Source organism: Lissotriton helveticus, chromosome 12, assembly GCF_964261635.1.
Source record: "Lissotriton helveticus chromosome 12, aLisHel1.1, whole genome shotgun sequence".
Lineage (NCBI taxonomy): Eukaryota > Metazoa > Chordata > Amphibia > Caudata > Salamandridae > Lissotriton > Lissotriton helveticus.
Genome location: NC_136073.1, coordinates 68111513 through 68131592, shown reverse-complemented (window position 1 = coordinate 68131592; position 20080 = coordinate 68111513). Strand labels below are relative to the sequence as shown.

Genomic DNA, 20080 nt, shown 5'->3' with positions numbered 1-20080 from the left:
ATCCTTTCTTTGACAATGGTAACCTTTGGTAACCTTTGCCTACTGTCCTGCTGCGTTGATATTTCTTTTTCTATGCAGCACAGGAGAAAAGAAGTTTGTTTATTCCTAGTCACCTTTCCTGACCCCTGCAGCGGCTTATCACATCAAGTAGTGACACAAAGTTTGACTAATTTAGTAGGTAAGTGAATGTGTTACTACATTTTTTTCTTTTTTAAATCTGCACAGGCCCAGCAGGACACACACTTCGTGTGTGCTTCATTTAAACAGTTTTTATCATTATCATGGCCGATGCAGGACATCAATAAGACAATACAAAATGCCCAGATAACGCTGGTGATTAATGATCCTTCTAGAGAGAAATCATTTGTCTGTTAATAGTTTTTAAATGCAGGTGAACTGTATTGTATGTGGATAGCTCAGTGGGTTACCACCTTTGTCACAGAGATCCTTGTGTTACTTGCAGTTCAGAAGTTACAATCCTAACATAGGACAGTGACTAATGAACTGTCACCAAAGAGCTGCATACAAACATGAATGGTATAGTTAGAACTTCGCTTTTTTTGTTTTGTGATATAGTTAGAACTTCCCCAGTCTTTCATCATTCTAATGTTGCTAAAATGATTATGTTTGGGCTGATATACATTTTTATCAGTAAAGCTGACCCCCATGGAATACTCTTTAAACCCTAATGTTGTGTTTCCCCAGACCAAACACTCCTAAAATATACTGCCCACCAGTATGGATGACATGTGATTCCTACACCTTGTAATCCTCATTGGTTTATGTGACATTCCCTGTAAACTGATTTACATACTTGTATGATTCATTGTCTCTGTATAATGTGTGCGTGGTGTAAAGTACTGACACACACTACACTGATATGAGTAGCGCTATACAACAAATAAAATTCATATGAGAGAGGGGCTACTTAAAGATGAGGGGCACTGGAAGAGGGTGGCAGTGAGGGAATTCGAGGAGGAGGTAGTGGGAGGGACTATGGAGCAATGAGGGGCACTGTTGGAGGGTGGTAGTGAAGGAATCCGAGGAAGAAGTCATGAGGTGGAGGGAGGAGCTATGGAGAGATGAGGGGCACTGATGAAGGGTGGTAGTGAGGGAAATCCAAGGAAGAGGTCATGGGGTGGAGGGAGGAGCTAGGGAGATATGAGGGGCACTGATGGAGGGTGGCAGTGAGGGAGTCTGAGGAGGAGGTCATGAGGGGGAGGGGCTACGGAGATATGAGGGGCACTGTTGGAGGGTGGCAGTGAGGGAATCCAAGGAAGAGGTCAATAGGGGCCATGGAGGGATGAGGGGCACTGTTGGAAGGTGGTAGTAAAGGTATTTGCTGAGAAATAGGTTATTGGTGCTGCGCCAAAAAAGACTTTCGCATCAGTGCTGAAGCCGGCCCTGTCATGGCCTTTCTGTTTTTGTTTATTTAATTAGCAGTCGGGCCATAAGGGCTACTGTGGAACATACTTTAAAGTGCCTGCTAATTATATTTACTGCTATATTCAATGTTTTAAGTATGAAGGTGATTTTACTAATGATTTTACCAGGAAAAATGAAAGTGGTGCCTGATATGGGGCAGAGGCCCAATGTTATCTGTGAGATAAGGTGCACTGGAGAGGAATAGTGGCTAATCAAGCCTATAAGGAAGTGTGCTGTGGTCAGGTGGAGGTAGTAATGAAGAGGGATTCTCCATGATGCTCGCCAAGAGGGAGCCCGAGGAATGTCACTCCCACCTCAGAAAACCTCCTCTTCCCATCAAAGTAACATTACATGGAAAAAACTCTTTTTGAGAGTGATAACATTAAAAAGAGATTTGGAAAAGAGTGAGTTTTACTGGGCCTTGTAAGACTAAGAAGAGATAAAGGAGGGCCCTGAAGCAGACCTGTCTAGACATATATGCAACAAATCAAGCCCGCAGTGGCCCACCCAAATGCACCCTTGGCCCACCCAAATAAAAATTCCTGGAGCTACACCCCCAGAGACCAGTGTGGTCCCCAGCTCCTTCCATAATCAATCAAGGCGGAAATATAAAGCGCGACTAATCACCCGTGAGGGTTTCCATGCGCTGTGCCAGGAGAGATCACCATAAAATGTCAGGATCTGGACAGAAGACAGCCTCGCTGGCCCTTTAAAACAATAAATTAGGGCCCTGCAACCTCTTGGGACTGGGTCTCCAGTCAGAAGCCAAAACTAACCCCAGCAAAAGTCTCCGCCAAACAAAACATTTCACACCAACTGTTTCCTTCACTGCAAAAAAAATCCCACAGTGCTTTGCTGCAAAGAAAGATATATTTTGCCATGTCCGAATAAGATATGGCAAAAAGCTGCTCCTTGAGAAAGTCACTGGAAATAATAAAATGTGACAAACTGCAATTTTAGCACATTCCACTAGAGGTCAATGTTTTCCAGCAAGTATTTTCAGTGCGTGCTAAAACTTCCCATGAACGAGGGAGGGTTCAGGCGGACTGGACCCCCTTGCCAAGATCCCAGTGGCAGCTGGGGGGGCTTTTAAAGTGGCAGGGCATAAATATCTGTCCCGAACTGCAGCCAGAGAGCGGATGAAGCCAGTCAGCCAGAAATCCTCCAGATAGCTTGCGAGGAACTCTCCCCCTCACCACCCCTCGGAGAAATTGAAGAAAAACCGAGGTTAAGTTGTGCCTATTACTGCGCAGTTTTGGCATATGTTGTGAAGGCGAACTCACAAAATCTTCTTGTACTTTAATGATGGGCAAGGCAAGCCTGACCTTCCCTAGGGGTGACGGGGATTCACTTCAATCTCTCCAAAATAAGTTTTAACATAATACCCCCCTTACCCCTCCCCCAAAAGAAGTGTCTACAATGCCGTGTATGATACTAGTTCAGAAGGCGTAGTTCACATGGCCTACCAATATTAATAGCAGCTTTCTTGGACTTTACATTTCATTTCCTTTCATGTTTCCCTCCTGGGTGGAATGTAAATATAGTGCACAAATCCCAGAATCCCCTCCATACACAGTACAGACTCTTACAGCTGTGCCTTAGCCAGGGCGGGACTGGGATCCGAAACTTGCCCTGGCAAACTGCTCGACCGGCCCCCCTGGGGGGTGGTGAAGGTGCTGCTGTTTGCTAGGGCTGGTTTCGGACGATTTTGTTACAGGGGGCTGATATTGCCGGGCCCCCAGGGGCCCAAAACCGCCCCCCACACTGGCGGCCCACCGGGGAAACACCCAATGCCCACTACGGCCAGTCCGGCCCTGGCCTTATCTCGAAAGATGTATCAAACACTAGACAAGTGACATCACACTTACAGGCCTAGGTCTCGCCAGTGGTAGAGACTGTTCCTCAAACATTCGCCTTACATATAAATGTGGAAATTGGAACATTTTGTCCCAAAACATCAGCTTGCAAGGAGATTTGCATATGGCTGGGTCTGAACTAGGGTGGCAAAGTGAGCTGAAGAACGATGATGGATTCAACCGAGATCTGTGACTGGGGGTGAGTGTCTGAAAAGTTTCAGCACTCCGTCCATCATCTCCTTGTGTTTGCTTTGTTCGCCCTAAGTTGGCAGGGCATGCCCAGACGTGGGTCCCATGCTCACTTTGCCACTGGAGTCTAGCTAGCCTGGATGATAAAGGGTGTTACCTCAAAACCGGTCCCAGGATGTTTGTTTCTGGTCCAGGGAAAACCTGGCTTGGCAGTTCAGGTTGGACTGTTCCCATAAGTAACAGGGTCAAGACTGACTGGGGGCGAGTGTCTGAAAAGTTTCAGTGCTTCAGCCATTGTCTCTTTGTGTTTGCTTACTTGTAATATATATATATATATATATATATATGGACAGTGGCAAGCACTAACCACAGTGGCTTCCGGAGAAAAACCTCGGGTCCTGACCCACAAACTAAGCACTTGTAAATTCAGGGCAGGTCATTAACATTACCATATAAGGAGGCTGCTCTTCCTTATACCAAGTGGTGCATTATGAACGATGCACAGGCACATTCTTAATGCATGTAGTTTGCATAAGCCTCTTTTGTGGTGAAATTATACTAATTTTTACCTGCAAAGATTTGGTACATAATGTCCGTTTATTAGCTTGTGATGAATTATGCAAGTCGGCTCTATGAAACATGGTTAAGTGCTTTAACTCCTTAGGCACCAATAAAAACACTTTAGTGTTAAACTGAAGAGAGAAAAATGTATGGTGCAGTGGCTGAAATTCTGTGATCTTGGGCAAATCACTTTAACTCAATGTGCCTCATTTTCCTTGACGGTCATATTTAGTAGCGCCTTGAAGTAATTCATTACAACCTGTGCTCTATAGAAATACCCCCTCGCACCTGGGTTAGCAGACTACAATATTAATTCAAATATATAAAATTCATTGCCAATATACAGTGTACATGTCATGACAAACTGGCTTGTCTTGACTTGACTTACGCTGAGAATGTGGCCACGGGTTTCAGGGAGACAGAATCTTAAATCTTTAAATGTTCAAGTTTGGAAACTAATACATTTAATACACATCACCCAGTACATTAATAACATCTAATGCAATCCATTGAAACATTAACGAATATTAGAAAATAAAAAAGTTGAGTTTGAAAGGGTATTTTATGTTCACTGACATGGTTTGCATGACTGCCATGCCTCGACTGGTGCTCGGTCTCTTAGAGCTGGCTCAACCCTCCCCATGAACCTGCTGGCTGACCCACTCCTGAGCGATGGAAGGTTCATTATAAACAGTTTATATCTGAAGATCCTCTCTGTGACTGGATAAGGACCCTCTCAGAGGGGTCTTCATCTCCAGTGAGATATGGAGACATTCTGAGAGGCTGCAGCCTGTGAAGGGCTGTTATGGCCTTGGTTGTTCAAACAAACTATGTCCTACCTCGACTAGACACACAAAACCATTGTGAAAGCACTTACCTTCACACTCGAAGATGCATACAACATACTAGGGGATTTACCCGACACCTGTCCAAAGCATGAGGCTGAGAACACACATAGGATCAGGGAAGAGCTTACCAATCTTAATAGGCTACAATAAAAAAAACCACCTTTAAAGAGACAGTAGGATACTCGTAAAGGATCCCAGGAGATCGCAGGTTTTCTGTGTTAGGCCCACAGATCTGGAGATCTGTCCCAATGGAAATCAAACTCGAGCCTACACTAGTTGGGTTTACAGGCTCTAGAAACATTGCAGCCCTCGAGGTCTCAACCTAAATATATAACTCAGTAGCGGGCCCAGCACCGTGTTAAGAACTTTATCTATATTAGATTACTGGCACCAAAAGACGGGCTGTTTTGGGTGAGTGCCTAACAAAGAATTAAATAAATATAATACAAATATAAAGCACAGAAAGACCACAACCGTTACCACCAACAAAAAGCCAGTGGTATTTTACAGCACATACCTGATAGTAAATGGGACCACGGGGTCTTATTGCTATTCCTAATCATTTGATCCCAGTTTTAACCCTGATGTAACACAGTAGTGGAACTAAGAAGGAACAGAGGGGCTACTTGTATATTTTGCATGAACATATTTAAATGTAGTACCCTTACATGACCAGCAGGTGGCAGTACGCGGCTGTGAATTGTAACACTGACGCATAGCTCGCTGTCCTACTGGGACTGAGCTATAGCTTGGGGAGATGAAGGCTCTTTTTGACAATGCCCAGCCCCTTCCAACAAGGGCCTCACTTCAAGGAAAATCAGTCATTCCTTTTGCATAATTGTCCTTGATGGAAGGCAACGTCGGACGTCAAAAGGAGCACAGGGGGACTGTCACAACTTGTCTCCAGACTCAGCAGCCATCGGTGGAAATAATTGCACTCCTAGTTGTACCGCCTCAGAAGCTGGCCAAGATTTTAAGCCAGAGAGGAGTGTTTTTTACTGTCTACAGCTTCAAAAAAGATGAAGGAAGTCAACAGGAAAAGCAAAGAAAATAATTGTGACGATATTAGAAAAAAAATGAGGGACAGGAACAGATAATATTTCCTGTGTTTAAGATTGTATAAGGAAAAAGAACGCACCCTTTCTGGAAAAATCATATGTAATGTATTGTACCTATGTATGTGGAGGTGTTTAATTATACCAACAATGGCCCTGTACCCAACACAATAGAAACTGAAATGTTATTACAACTTAAATAATAGATGTTGAGGAGCCAAGATGGCGATCGGAACAGTCGCATGAACGCTTCGCTCTGAGGTCCCTTCCTCCCCGCTTACCTATCCTGTCGATAATCCTGTTCGAGGCTTTCTGATTTCTACTGCTAGAGAAAATCGCTCACTTACCGTTTGATTTTGGGGCTCCAACGTGCAGTGGCTCCTGCGATCTGCCCTTGTCTGCTTGCTGGCCTTCCCGGCCCTGACGCCGGGGCCTCGAGTGCAGCGCCTGCCCAGCGGTGTTCGGAGTGTTGGTGGCCCTGGTCCGGATGAGAAGCCTGTTGGTGGGAGCCTGAGAGCCGAGAGCAGGGAGAAATGGAGCGGACCCACTCCCAATAGTGGGTCGCCCCGTATGCCCGAGCAGTTGGTGAACCGGAGAGAGGCCGTGTTGTCCGGTTCCCCTTGGGTGGGACGCCCACTCCTGTTAATAGTCCCGTCCGGGAACCGGTGCCTGGCTCCCGGAGAGCTGCTGGGAGCACACCCGGCCTTCTGGTGACTCTCCTTTCTTCGCCGGGCGCCGACCGCCGCTGATCGACTGTGGGTCCTGTTGCCTCTGGCGGTCATGATGGACTTGGAGGTGGAGGGGATAATGGCGGCGAACGATGTGCTCAAGATGGCGGATGGCCCCTTGGAGTGTATCCCTCCCGGAGACGGTGACACTTTGCATTTGAGACCCCCGGACCTCGGTTACTTGGTGCGGCGCTTACACGAAGTCATGTGCTGCTTGCGCTGGTTACTCTGCGAACCGATCTGCTCTGGAAGTCCCGGGACTTGGAGTTACGGATCGCTGCCATTGTTGATCCGCCATTTTGTACCGTAGTGCCTTCTCCCCGAGTTGGTCCCGTTGATTCTCCTCCGGTTGCTGAGCCGGGGTCCCCGGATGAGTCTACGATTTTGAGGGAACAAATGGACCTGGCGCCGGTGCGGCAATGTTTCCCACATCCTGTGTTCTCCACTCCGTGCTGGGCAGACCTGATTTTGGACTTGGCCGCGTTGGTGATTGGCGTACTGTTGCATTCTGGCTGCCGCCATGTATCGTTGGCTACTTCTTGGTGGCTGGGACAGTGTTGTGCGAAGATGCCGCCTGCCTTACCTGACTGGTATGGACTTTTTGTGTCGTACTGTCTCCTGACTGCACGGAGGTTTGGCAGTTCTACTATTCACAGAAGTGGCCAGGGGTGACCTTACCTAGATCCTGGCGGGACTTTCTCTTAGTTAATGGCGTATCCGGGACTCGTCTTGTGGACTGTTTTTGATTGCACCCTGTGCGTTGGCTTTTCTCTGTATTCTTTCTGGCCTCGATTTGTAAGTTTTCTGTTGCGGGGATGGGGGGGGACCGAGTGTTTCCATCGCCGGCTCCTCTCCTCATTCTTTCTTTTTCTCCCTTTCGTTATTTTTCTCTTCTTCTTCTTTTATTTCCCTTTTTTCGGGTGACTCTGGGGCGACAGACACGCTGTTAGTGGGGTAGGCCATAGCCATTACGGTGATGTAGGGTGGCGGGTGATGGGGGGGTGTAGTGGTCTAGTTCTTGCTGCTCAGCCATTAGTAGTATGAATGTTAGTGGAATGTTGGTGCGCGCATGAGTGGAGTGTTGGAATGCTTGTGTGTGAGCGTGAGGATTCAGTTAGAGTCGGGCTGAGCAGCAAGTGAGATGCTCCTGGTGGGGTCCCCCCATGATACTTACCATCAGATGAATAAAACATCCTATTAATGCTACACCTTGTCTACATTCATCATTTATTCATCATATTACATTTGGCGACGATCCAGAAGAACCCTCCTGTGCTGCCTTAAAGAAACTGAAATCTAAGATGGACTAAGGTAAAGCACCTGCTTTGAAACAGTATTTACGTATTTGAGAGTCTGACACCTGGGACCCCACCAGTGACCTCCATCTGTCGCCCGCTGAAGTGTGTCAAGACTCAAAGTTTTTATGCGAACTTGCCCTTTTACAGTTTGCCGATGGCTGCCTTCAGATCTATCAGAGCTATTTGAGGAGAAGAAGTGCTCAATGGTCATAGTGGCTGAAAACGATCTTCATGTTTGGACAGGTCAGTGAGCTGGGTGATTTACTCTGGAGTTAATGGTTGACAGCTACCTGCCTTTCATCGAGCATAGAATGAAATCGGTTAACAATGCGTAATCAGTGACCTCCTAGTAGCATGAGGATCAAACGTCAATCTGCTCACAATTAAACTTTCAGCCTTCAGACAAACATATGAAGAGATCGTTTATTCATATTTAAACATTGAATTTCTGGGGCTGACAGTGTGAGGATCAAGCGCCATCTAGTGAATTTTTCTGAGCACTTCGCCCTGCTTAATATAGAGGTTTATTCGTCACTTTTATCTGTTCAGTGACAACAAGATCGGTGTTCGGAAGTCATTGCCGTCTAATACAGGTCAGACTGTGTTTTAATTCATACTTAGATGGTTTTAATATTATTGATGGGCTCATCCTCAGCGTCGTGGGAATTTGGCAGTTGCAGGCATGTATCATGCGTCATTCGAATTAACCACGAGACTCATTCTTACCTCGAGCCTCCGTCTCATGAGCTGGCGTCGTCACAAGAGTCTCTACTCTCTACACAGTCCATATCGACGTGGTTGGAGTCCGTAAGAGCACGCACCTGCCGTGAGCCACACGGTCTAAGCGTCACAAGGCGTGATGCCTACTTCAGTGTCTTTCCATTTCCACGGGTTTGCTTACCACTTATTTTGGTGTTTACATGACGCTCTGCCCATTTTGGAAATATCGAGTGTCTCCTCATTACATTGTGAAAGGAAACCCTTATCGTGGAGTCCACTTTATTGGTGAGAATTGATCGGGGTTTAGAAGGAACTCACATCTTATTTAAAATTTATTTCCTCATTGACACAATGGACCATTCTCAACTATCTACACATCGCATGACCTACTAGAAATGCCAAGGTAGAAGATTTGTTCACAGAACTTTCTTCTTTGACAAAGTTAGTAGTATGAATGTTAGTGGAATGTTGGTGCGCGCATGAGTGGAGTGTTGGAATGCTTGTGTGTGAGCGTGAGGATTCAGTTAGAGTCGGGCTGAGCAGCAAGTGAGATGCTCCTGGTGGGGTCCCCCCATGATACTTACCATCAGATGAATAAAACATCCTATTAATGCTACACCTTGTCTACATTCATCATTTATTCATCTTATTACAGGGGGGTTTGTTATTTTAATTTGTTTTGTTCTATGGTCCCTTTTTCTCCCCTATCAAGGGGGTTGGCTATGTCTCTCTTTTTTTTTCTCTCCTTTATTTATCCGGTGTCTGCACTTGTCTTTCTTACTGTTTGGGGCGGGTGGGCTTTCTACACGACGTCTTGTTAAATTGCTTGCTATGGTTTGTCCTTTACTTCTGGCCCACCTTTGGTGGGCGTAGGGTGTATTTGGCCCCGTTCCTTATTATTGCTTTCTGATTGCATGGGGGGATATACCCCTCCCGTCTCCTTTTCTCTGACTGTGTTGCATGGCGCCTTGGTAGATATAGCCGCTGCCTCCTCTTAAAATCATAAAAATGAAACCTTTTTTATCCTTGCGCTTCCTGGGTTACGACCACATCTCACGGCTATACTGTACTTACTTTTTACCATACATGTCTAACCTGCTCTGTTTTTGATCTCCTGATTTTGCGGCCGGCCCCAGTGGTTGTAGGCCTGCGCTTGTATTGCTCTGCTTATATGAATAAAGGTTTTTTAAAAAAAATAAAATAAATAATAGATGTTAATTATTACTCAACTCAATGGTAGCCTATGTGTCAATCTTAGAAGAACGAACAATTGAGTTAAAACCTGCAAGGATTCAAACGCACGTCTTGTCGGTTATGTGCATAGGTTTCCTGCAGGTGCATAAGACACCCAGATATTTTACCAAGAATTAAACTTGTGATTTGCAAGTTACACCAGCAATAAACGCATGAACCCACTGAGGCGTCTTACTAGGATCAATACAGTTTACGGAGGGTGCTCAGCAGCCGCCATCTTTAAAGTTCCCTACCATTCATTCTCTGGGAGAGAATCACAAGGCAGTTTGTTACTTTATGTGTGTATGTTTTGATATTCTGGTACAAGTGTCCCACATAAAGTAAAGAAAAGTAATGTTTCTCTTCTGCACAGAGAAAAGCGAGGAGTGTGAAGCAGGGTTGGATTGGGATTAGAAATCGGCCCGGGCACGCTAAAAAAAAAGTGGCCTACATTTGCATATTGCCTTTGCAAAACACTGCTTTGGCGAAGTTTTATTTAAAAAAAAGGGGGGTGGTAAAAAACTGCATGGATTAGCTTACACTGGTGAAACACACCTGAATACAAGTGAGGCCACTTTTGCTCCGGCCCCCTGCCCCCGCTCAATATACATATGTTAATGCGCTGGCCCCAGCGAGAGAAAGGGAATGACACCTCTGCCATTTGATAAAAGGGAGGTAATTGAGGTCCATCTGCCTCAAGAAAGGCCACTCAAGCACCCAATCAATCAATCAATCAATCAATCAATGACACTTATAGAGCGCGCTACATACCCGTAGGGTCTCAAGGCGCTGGGGAGGGGGGGTGCCGCTACTGCTCGAACAGCCAGGTCTTCAGCTTCTTCCTGAAGGAGAGGTGGTCCCGGGTCAGGCGTAGGTCGGACGGGAGGGAGTTCCAGGTCTTGGCGGCCAGGTAGGAGAAGGACCTTCCTCCTGTAGTCGCTCTTCGGATGCGGGGGACGGCGGCGAGGGCGTGGTTGGCTGATCGGAGGTGGCGTTTGGGAGCGTAGAAGTTGATCCGGCTGTTGAGGTAGCTCGGGCCTTGGTCGTGTAGGGCTTTGTGTGCGTGGGTGAGGAGGCGGAAGGTGATTCTTTTGTTGACGGGGAGCCAGTGAAGGTCTCCCAGATGTCCGGAGATGTGGCTGGTTCGTGGGATGTCGAGGATGAGTCTGGCTGAGGCGTTCTGGATCCGCTGGAGTCTCTTCTGGAGCTTGGCGGTGGTACCGGCGTAGAGGGCGTTGCCGTAGTCCAGTCGGCTAGTGACGAGGGCCTGGGTGACGGTCTTCCTGGTCTCGGTGGGGATCCACCAGAAGATCTTCCGTAGCATGCGTAGGATGTTGAAGCAAGCCGAGGAGACGCTGTTGACTTGCCTGGTCATGGAGAGGGAGGAGTCCAGGATGAAGCCCAGGTTGCGTGCATGGTCTGTCGGTTTGGGTGCGGTGCCCAGGGCGGGAAGCCACCAGGAGTCGTCCCAGGCGGAGGGTGAAGAGCCCAGGATGAGGACCTCCGTCTTGTCAGAGTTCAGTTTCAGGCGGCTGGTCGTCATCCACTCGGCTACCTCTTTCATCCCTTCGTGCAGGTTGGCTCTGGCGGCGGCGGGGTCGTTGGTCAGGGAGAGGATCAGCTGGGTGTCGTCGGCGTAGGAGATTATGCTGAGGTTGTGTTGGCGTGCGATGGCCGCGAGGGGGCTCATGTAGACTCCCCACACCCACTGCCAAATCGCCCCCCAGACTGCTCAAAAAAGCAGCCCACAGCTGGAACTGGACACTGGCCCCTCAGGCATTGCCCGAGTGCCCGCGTTACCAATCCGACGTTGGTGTGAAGGAGATGGCGGCAGACAGCTCTTAACTTTAGGTTGGAAAAGTGACAGAAGTTACGTTGGAAAAAGTAAAATAACTAGGATATTTTATTGTGGGCTACTCAATGCTTTAAAAACACACTGAGTGGAATTCCTCATTTAATTATAAGAGCAGCTCAGACAGGTTGCAGGCTGGGCTCAGTAGCAGGCCCCTGTATGATGAGTTTTCACAGTGAAGCTTCCCCAGCCAATCACTCAGTAACCGAGTGACTGTAAAACACTGGAACTGAATGCAGCAAGCACAATGGCGCTGCCTGGTGCCCAAACAAGTATAGGGGGAACCAAGAAAATGTCTGAGATGTTGCAGGTACACTGGCAAGAGGGACAGAAACTCACTCACTCACTCGGCCCTTAGGGACGCTCAGACCCACTTAGCGCTTGAAGCTCACATTCACTCACTCAGCTATTACCAATGCCCAGACATGCTTGGGTATGCTTTATGTGAATGTGCAAACCAATGAGGAAGTGCTGAGGAAAAAGCAACGAGTTTTTGAACACGGGCGAGAATGTCCTAAAAACTAATTTTTAGGTCCAGCCTACTAGACATTGCAGTGAACAACATATTGTATCTTACTGAACATACAGGGGCTTGGGGCCCGCCCACTGCTTACCATTGGTTGGCTTTCCTGCCACTTTCATTTCCCTGCTTCTTATTTGTGTCCTAACTTGTCTACCTTGTGTTTGTCCCTTCCATGGGGTATAGTCTCTTTACTATCTCTTTTGATTGGCTGGCTTCTATGATTCCACTGTTTACTTTTGAAGCACTACTTTTTACCTTTTGGTTAAGCATTCTATGACAGTGCATGCATTTTCCACCTCTCTCCCTCATGTATAGCTCTCCCCCGGCACTCTGTTCTGCTCTCTGTTGACGGTGTGCCTCTCCCCACCCCATTCAATGTTGCATTTGTCCTTGTGTCTTCACTCCTGTTGCTTTTTCACCTGTGTGGTTCTCCCCCACCTGCTCCACATTGCTCTCTTGACTTTGCTTACTCTCCCATCTCGCCCTTCATTTTGCTTCCCCCACCCTCGTCCTCCTTCTGTGGCTTCTGTTGCTTTTCCTCCCCACACTTTGTTTGACTTCTGCCCATCCTTCTGTGTTGCCCCACCTGCACCTCCCTATTGCTTTCTCCCACCCATGCTTCTTAAAACTTTCAAAACATTTTTCTTTTTATTTGCCGATCGTACTAGGATTGGCAAATAAAAAGAGTAAAGTTTCTGTGTCATTTTGTGGTCGCTTGCATATATGGTGTGCACACCTACAAATGACATCTGCTTTATTTCTTCCTATTTTAGGCTCGCTGCACAGAATCGGGGATGACAATCCATGCAGCCCTCGACGTCTTCTCTCTGTGAAGGGCAACATCCAGGGTTGGGCCAACCTACGGAGCAATCAGGCAGTGCAAGAGGGGCTGATCTGAGAGGTCAGTATGTGGGCTGGTTTTTTGGCTATTTCACGGTCTGGAGGGCAGGTTTTTACTGTTGATTAGCTTCATATTACCACAAACATTGCCTGCAGTGAGCACATATTGTATGCAGTCTACCATACCTTGCTAAACACCTATACACTGTGTCTGTATGAGTTTAAACCCGCACTGATTTGTAGATGTGGGTCACTTTTTAGCTATCTGATTCGCTAATAGAGGCCAAATTAATGTTGGTGCCCGGGGCCAAGTTTCTCTCCCAGTCCGACCCTGGGTGTCTCTAGACACAAGTCAGACAGATGGCTGCCAAGTGCCAAAGCTGGGGGTGCCATTTATGAACCCAGTGAACTAGGACGTAGCCACATGGAGCCAAAAAGGAAAGGGGAGGGGGAATCACACAACATGTACCTTGCTCAAGCACCACAATCCCTTGCAACAGCACTGCCCCCGCGCTGTGTGCAAAGCAGAAGTCGGCGTATAATTACCTGCCTGGGCTTGCGGAGGGCCGTTTCCAGATTTTACTGAAAAAAAAGAAAGAAACACAGATCAGAGGTGATCAATTTATACAATAAAAAAAACTCTTTAAAGAATGCCTTGCCAATGCCCACACCAACACATTTACCAATGAGAAATGCAAACTGTGTGATCAAAATCTGTCTGAGATTTGGAACCCTGGATGAAAAGAGGCACCAGTGGAAAAGGACAGAAGCTCGCACAGCTTCCCTGGTGATTGCTGGTGAAGGGTCCCCGGTAGTACAAATGTCTCTGTATGAGAGTGGCCATACTCTTCACATATCACTGCTGTAGATTCCCTAATCCACAGTGTGGTCAGGCAGCGTTCACCAGACTGGGACCAGGCCCATGGGAGCACCTCATTGTCCCAGATGGTCCTCCATCACTGGACTGACTGAGGTTCTGTGAATTCTGAACCCTTGGGTTTCATTTTGTGCATGGTAGCCATTTTGTGGTTGCCCTCACATAGGCCTATGACTGTGGCTGAAAAAGTCTTTAGGACACGTACACCTTAGCTTGAGTTTGTGCAGACTCCTGTTTGACCTGAGTGAACTGACACTGTTGCCTGAAGCTGACCTTGTTAAACCAGTTCCTGCCCTTTAGCTGATCAAGATTGAGGGTCAATGCACAGGACATCATAAAGTTTTACTGCACACAAACATGCCTTATCCTACTTCTGTTCCTTCTTTTATGGTCTGTTTATGATATGGGTTGTGGTCCTTTTATTATGGGTTTGTCCGGCTTGTGTAAGAAGGAATGTTAGGCATTTTGCATGCTTGCAAAAGCAAGGACTGCCCCTTACTTTTATGCTGAGTTTTGTAATCCTGAGCATATATATAAGGCCTCTGTTCTCTGTATTCCTCAGACTACCTCATTCAGTTGCTACAGCTTCTGTGTGATGTGGCCTCACTTATAAGTTTAATAAAGATGTCTTTTTCAAATTTCAGCTTCTGTGCCAAGTCCTTTTTAGGTTTTGACCTGGCGAAAAGCTGCGCAAGCAGCGATTCGCGCAGGCGAAATCTTATGTCTTACACTGTGTGGCTGGGAATCCGCCCCTCTGTTCCATTGGCTAGCTCCATAAATGGAGGCTAGCCATTGGAACAGAGATCTGTCCGTCAATTGCGGAGCAGATTCGGGGGCGTTCCGGCCATTTTAACTCATCATGCCCCTTCTGACAACGTCATGCGGCCGTGGGTGGGGTTTATTTTTTTTGGCCTCCACGTTTGTTTTGGCCATTCCGCGGCCGACCGCCGCCGGAGGAAGTCCAGGTCCAGGTGAGTGCTGGCCGTTCCCCCCCTCCCGCTGTCCGTGACCGACCATCTGTTTGTGTTTTAAGACCCTGCAATAGCCCGAACATGATATTAAATTGTACACCGCGCATTATCGACTCCCCCCCTCCCGCTGTCCGTGCTCCGCCCCCCCTCCCGCTGTCCGTGACCGACCATCGGTTTGTGTTTTAAGACCCTGAAATAGCCCAAACATGATATTAAATTGTACACCGCGCATTATCGACTGTGCTGCTAATGCGTAAAGCATATGTTTTTAATTTGGAGTGTTCATGTTTGAGTGGACCTTTCACTTTCTCGGCTGGTTGGACTGGGCTTGGTGAGAGGGCTGCGCCGAGCAAGGGTTGGCCAGAGGAAGACATGCGGCTGCACGCACAAGTGCGAAAAAGTGCAGAAGTGGTCGGCATTCGCCCCTTTAAATCGTCGCTTCATATGTGCGTGTGAAGAGGTTCTACGTGCAGCCGACGCCTGGCAGTCAGCAAACATCTCATGCAGCATGAGAATGAAGATTTCAATTCTTCAAATGGCGCCAAACGTGGGGCATCATCAGAGAAGTGACTTTCTGTGGGAGTGATCTTGTCAGGAGACTGAAATCTACTGAGGAGGACAGAACAGGATTCTACTAAGGAGGTACTCTGTGCACAGGGATTCTGGAAATTCTTTGTTTCTGCAGCCCAGTATATTTCTGATCTTCCTGATTTTGATCCTCCACATGATGTCACTCCTGACTGAGAACCTTTTTGACGTGAGTATTCTAAAAAAGACTGTTAGGTCATGTAGAACTTGGCAGTCAGAATTTGGATAACCTTTTGATTAAGAAGTACAAGTGGGTAGCTCCCACGACTTTGTTTGGTTTCTTGGTTTTGATTTGGTTATTGCAATTACCAAAGCCGAGGGGTTTGGTTTCTTGGTTTTTGATTTGGTTATTGCAAATTACCAAAGCCGAGGGGCTCGCATATTTGCGAGTGTATTGGTAGAGATAACCTCTTGAAGTTTGAAGCTAGATTAGTGAGCTATAAGATGCCTAATCTTAGCAAATTTGGGACTGTAGCTTTGGAACTTTGGAATTTGTGTTGGCCAAGTTTGGATTTGTATAGGTTTGGATATGCGAATTGCAATTTGTTTAGGCAGGTAATGAGGAGATATTTTTCCATTTGGTTTAGTTGAACGGTGCACGTACGAAAAGTACCTTAAGCACCACTTTGATTATAATACTTGCGTATTCCGCAGTATTTTTGGCATGCCTGTTTGTAAGCTCACATGGAAAAATGTGTTGCTTTTTTGGAAGGTACCATAGCGTGATGTGAAGTAAATTAGCCGCCCCCCCTAAAGGGAATATCTAAATAGGTTTAGATTTACAAACATATTTCTTCCTTGGTGATTTTGTATCCCCAGGGAATTCAAATATGACATAATACAAAACAAGGATCCTTTGTTCTGCGCAGTTTTATGAATGAAGATATGCAGAACGATTTTGTTTGGTGTTCTGCTAGCCAAAGCTAGTGAATTGAGTGTATTTTCGCTTCTTGAACATACATCAGTCTGTTGGGCTGTTTTTGCAGTCTTTTTGAAACACAATTGAGAAGCGTTTCTTGTAAATATGACTTACAACTAATATTTACAAATGGTTTGGTTTAAGTACAGTCTGTGGGCTGTCCTTTGTTTTTGTTCTGAGTATTGGTTTGTGGGTTAAATGTGTGTTTAAATGTCTATGTGGTTTTCACATTAGTGCAAACTTCTGTAAGTGAATAGCGATGGCGCTATTCACGAGATGCATGGCTAAAGCGCGCTGTATTGTGTGTCCTGAGTGTTTCGACCCCTTTCTGTTTATGTCTGAAATTAGCTCAATGTCTGTTCGTGGTTTTTCTTGATATTTTCAGTCTATTAAGCAACATTTTGTAAGCATATTCTTGGCTCTGTTGCTAAATAAAATTGTCCTTTTTAGAAAGAAAAAAAATGGCGCAAACATTTTGTCATGTTTCAAGTTAGGCGTCTGTGCTTGGGCTTATAAATGAATGCGTCTAAAAATGATAGGCAAGGGATGCAGTTTGCTCTTATATGTGGAATTATCAAAAATAATTGGGTTTATTAAATTCTTTTATTAATTATGAAAAATAATTATTTAAAAAAAGTGCTACAAAATTCATTTTTTACTGTTCATGAAGCTTAATGCTCATACTATGACACCCTAGCATTAAAATTTAATTGAAGTTGTGCTATACCGCATAATGAGAACATTAGCATATGGAATTTCACTTAGCGCAGGCGTACAAAACTCATTTTTCTAAAGATTTACATGGGATATGTCTGATTAAAAATCCTCTGTAATTTGTAAAGAACATTCTGAGGATGATTAGTATGTATCACAAGTATAGGATATTTATTTTTAAGTGCCCCAAACATCAAAGTCGAATTTGGGTAAAATAGACCATTTAAAACAGCATTCTTGCCATTTATGATAGCTTTAAAGTGCTTTAGGCTTCAGTAAATGCATACATTTAGGTGTAATACAAATTTGCAGACAGTCCCCATTTGGTGTTTGCTTTTAAATGACCCAGTGAGATCCATTTAAGGTTGATGAAATGAGTACCATTGCAACAAGCATTTGTTCTAAAACTGGTATGTGTGTTATTAGGTTCGGTGAATTATTCACAGTAACTGTTGTTTAATAATCTGGAAATAGAGATCATTTTTAGCGTCTAAAAAGGAGAAATTATTTTTCAAAATAGAGTGAATTATTGCAGGTTAGGAGGAATTAGGAAGGCCTTTCGCCTTTGTCAGCCTCAGAATGAGCAGAAGCTGTGGGCTAGGAGAACAGGCTGCTCAAGTTGCGCTAAGATGCTATCTTTAGTTTTCCTGTAAACAATGGAAGAGGCTGTCATGTTGACATTTGTGACCTTTTAAATTAGGGCCTTGTCTCTGTGGAATGCAGAATGACCTTGCTAAACATGCCTCTAAAAGGTGGGGTTTCTGGTCTCTAAATAAGAACATCAATAAAATTAAAGAACTTAATTCCAAAGGGAAAATATAACAAAAGGGTTTCTTTGAAAGTCCCAACATCATGTTAAATGCTCTGCAGAACTGATACATTTGTATTTCTGCTCTAAAAATAATATCTGCTAGTTGCTTTTATTTGACAGAAAATGAAGTGGTGCATTAAGTCTTAGACAAAAAAATAAGACAAAGCCCTTTACTAAAATTTTGAAGACTACATGCCTAAGTGAGAACGATTTGCCAATTAAGAATTATTTTTCACAGTGGGAAATTGTAGGTGCCAAATTAATATGGAGTGTCAGTTTAACAATTTTACTTTTAGGAAGGCAAAACTAAGGTGGCTTGATGTTGCAAGCTGCCTGACAAGATGGTAAGTTAAGTAATGGAAATGTATTGTTGTGTTTGTTAATGTGTATCATGTTTTGTCTTCTGATTAAAAGTTATAATTGATATTTGTTTGTTATGAGAAATGTCTCTATTTTGTGTGTTGTGTATGTTTTTTTTTTTTTTTTTTTTGCTTCTGCCTACAGATCATTCATGGATTGTTCTGGGTGATTTGAGGCTGACAAGACACGTGAGTTTGGTTGGTTGAAAGGAGATGTGTTTTTTCATAAACTCCCTTGGAAAGAAATGTTCATGTATTTTTTATGTTTGTGTATTTGGTCCTATCATGAATTGTTCTTGCTGGTCCTGTATGTTAGAAGAGAGACAGTATAATCATGTTTGACAGCAGATATCCACTAAATGGTGATCTACTGTCAAAAGGAGGGTAGAGATTTTAAGCCTGACAAATTAAGCAGGCCCGAATTTTGGTAGTTCATGACCTGGTGTTGTGCTTCACCGCTCATTTATGTATGCTATTGTTTTACAGCAAGTATATCTGATGGCTTGACATGTGCGTTTTGTGCGTTTTTTATTTTTTTCTACATGTTTTTGTTTTATGTTGCTGCTCTTGATACTATTACAAGTTTACCTGTGTTGTGAAGGGATATACATGACGAAGCGTATCGCTCCACAAAAGTTGGGTTGATTTGCTAAATTCCACAGATATGATACTTTCATTTTGTGAACACGACACAGACAACACTTCACCAGTGTATGTCAAATTTGGCTATAATAGTATTTAAGAAAAATAAAAGAGATATACAGAATCAAAGTGTTTCATCTGCAATTAGTCACGATACTGTCCTCTTCCCTTAAAGGAACAGACAGCCCTAAATTTATGTATCCTGATTGGACGTAAGGATAAATTATAGATTTGTGACTCTTGTACATGGTGACCTAATTTCTATATTACATTACTCAGTTTTGTTCTGCTTCCTAAGTAGTATATGGTTTTGTACCATAAAGGAAAACAGGTTTCATTTTTCCCTGAAGAAGGAACTGGAACATTAGCTGAGATTACCGTATATGGTGTAGTGGCCAGCGGTAGAGTTTAAATTTGTGTATTATTTTGACCTTATGTGTATCACCCATACTCTTGGTATTGTGTCACATGCCTGACTATCACCCAAGCGCATCGTGCCTAGTTATTGGGATTTTAACTGTGTCCTAGTTCTATTTCCCTTTTCCATATTCTTTTCACCAGTTAGCCCATTTCTTTATTGTTGGTGAATTATTCAGGTTCACACTTTCAGATTGCAGTAATATACCATGGACCCCCATCTTATGTATAATTTCATTTTGTATAACCAGACTGTTTTCCCTGATAATCTGTATTATGCGATTTTTCTTTTGAGATGTTTTTTAGGAATTTAGGAACACCTATATGTAATAATTGAGATAAAATGTGTTTACCCCATTAGACGATGCCACTATGTGTGAGGACATCCATTCAGATAGAATTCCCATGTCGCTATCTACCCTTAGATGGTGAAGGATATGCTCTCACACGGAAACCCAATTGAAGAGCCTAGAGGCACTGTTTTGCCTACTGCCTTTGTTTTTGTATTGCCTTTGAGAATGACAGTGTATTTCAATGCAGAATTGTCCCATGGCGTATGGCCATTCCTTGGAAGATTGCAGGCCACCTGTTTTCAGTCCCCTTGTTATACAATGAACTGTTTAAAGCATCGCACTTGCTCCATCAGACGGCATT

General features: G+C 44.8%; 1 protein-coding gene across 1 annotated transcript in view; it reads right to left on the bottom strand.

The window, feature by feature from the left end:
• Positions 1 to 20080, bottom strand: part of TNFSF12 (TNF superfamily member 12) — a 276992-nt gene that overhangs the window by 14951 nt on the left and 241961 nt on the right. The window contains exon 4 of the mRNA XM_078668522.1: positions 13675 to 13710. Coding sequence (XP_078524648.1) covers positions 13675 to 13710 — 36 coding nt within the window. The remainder of the gene's footprint in view (positions 1 to 13674; positions 13711 to 20080) is intronic.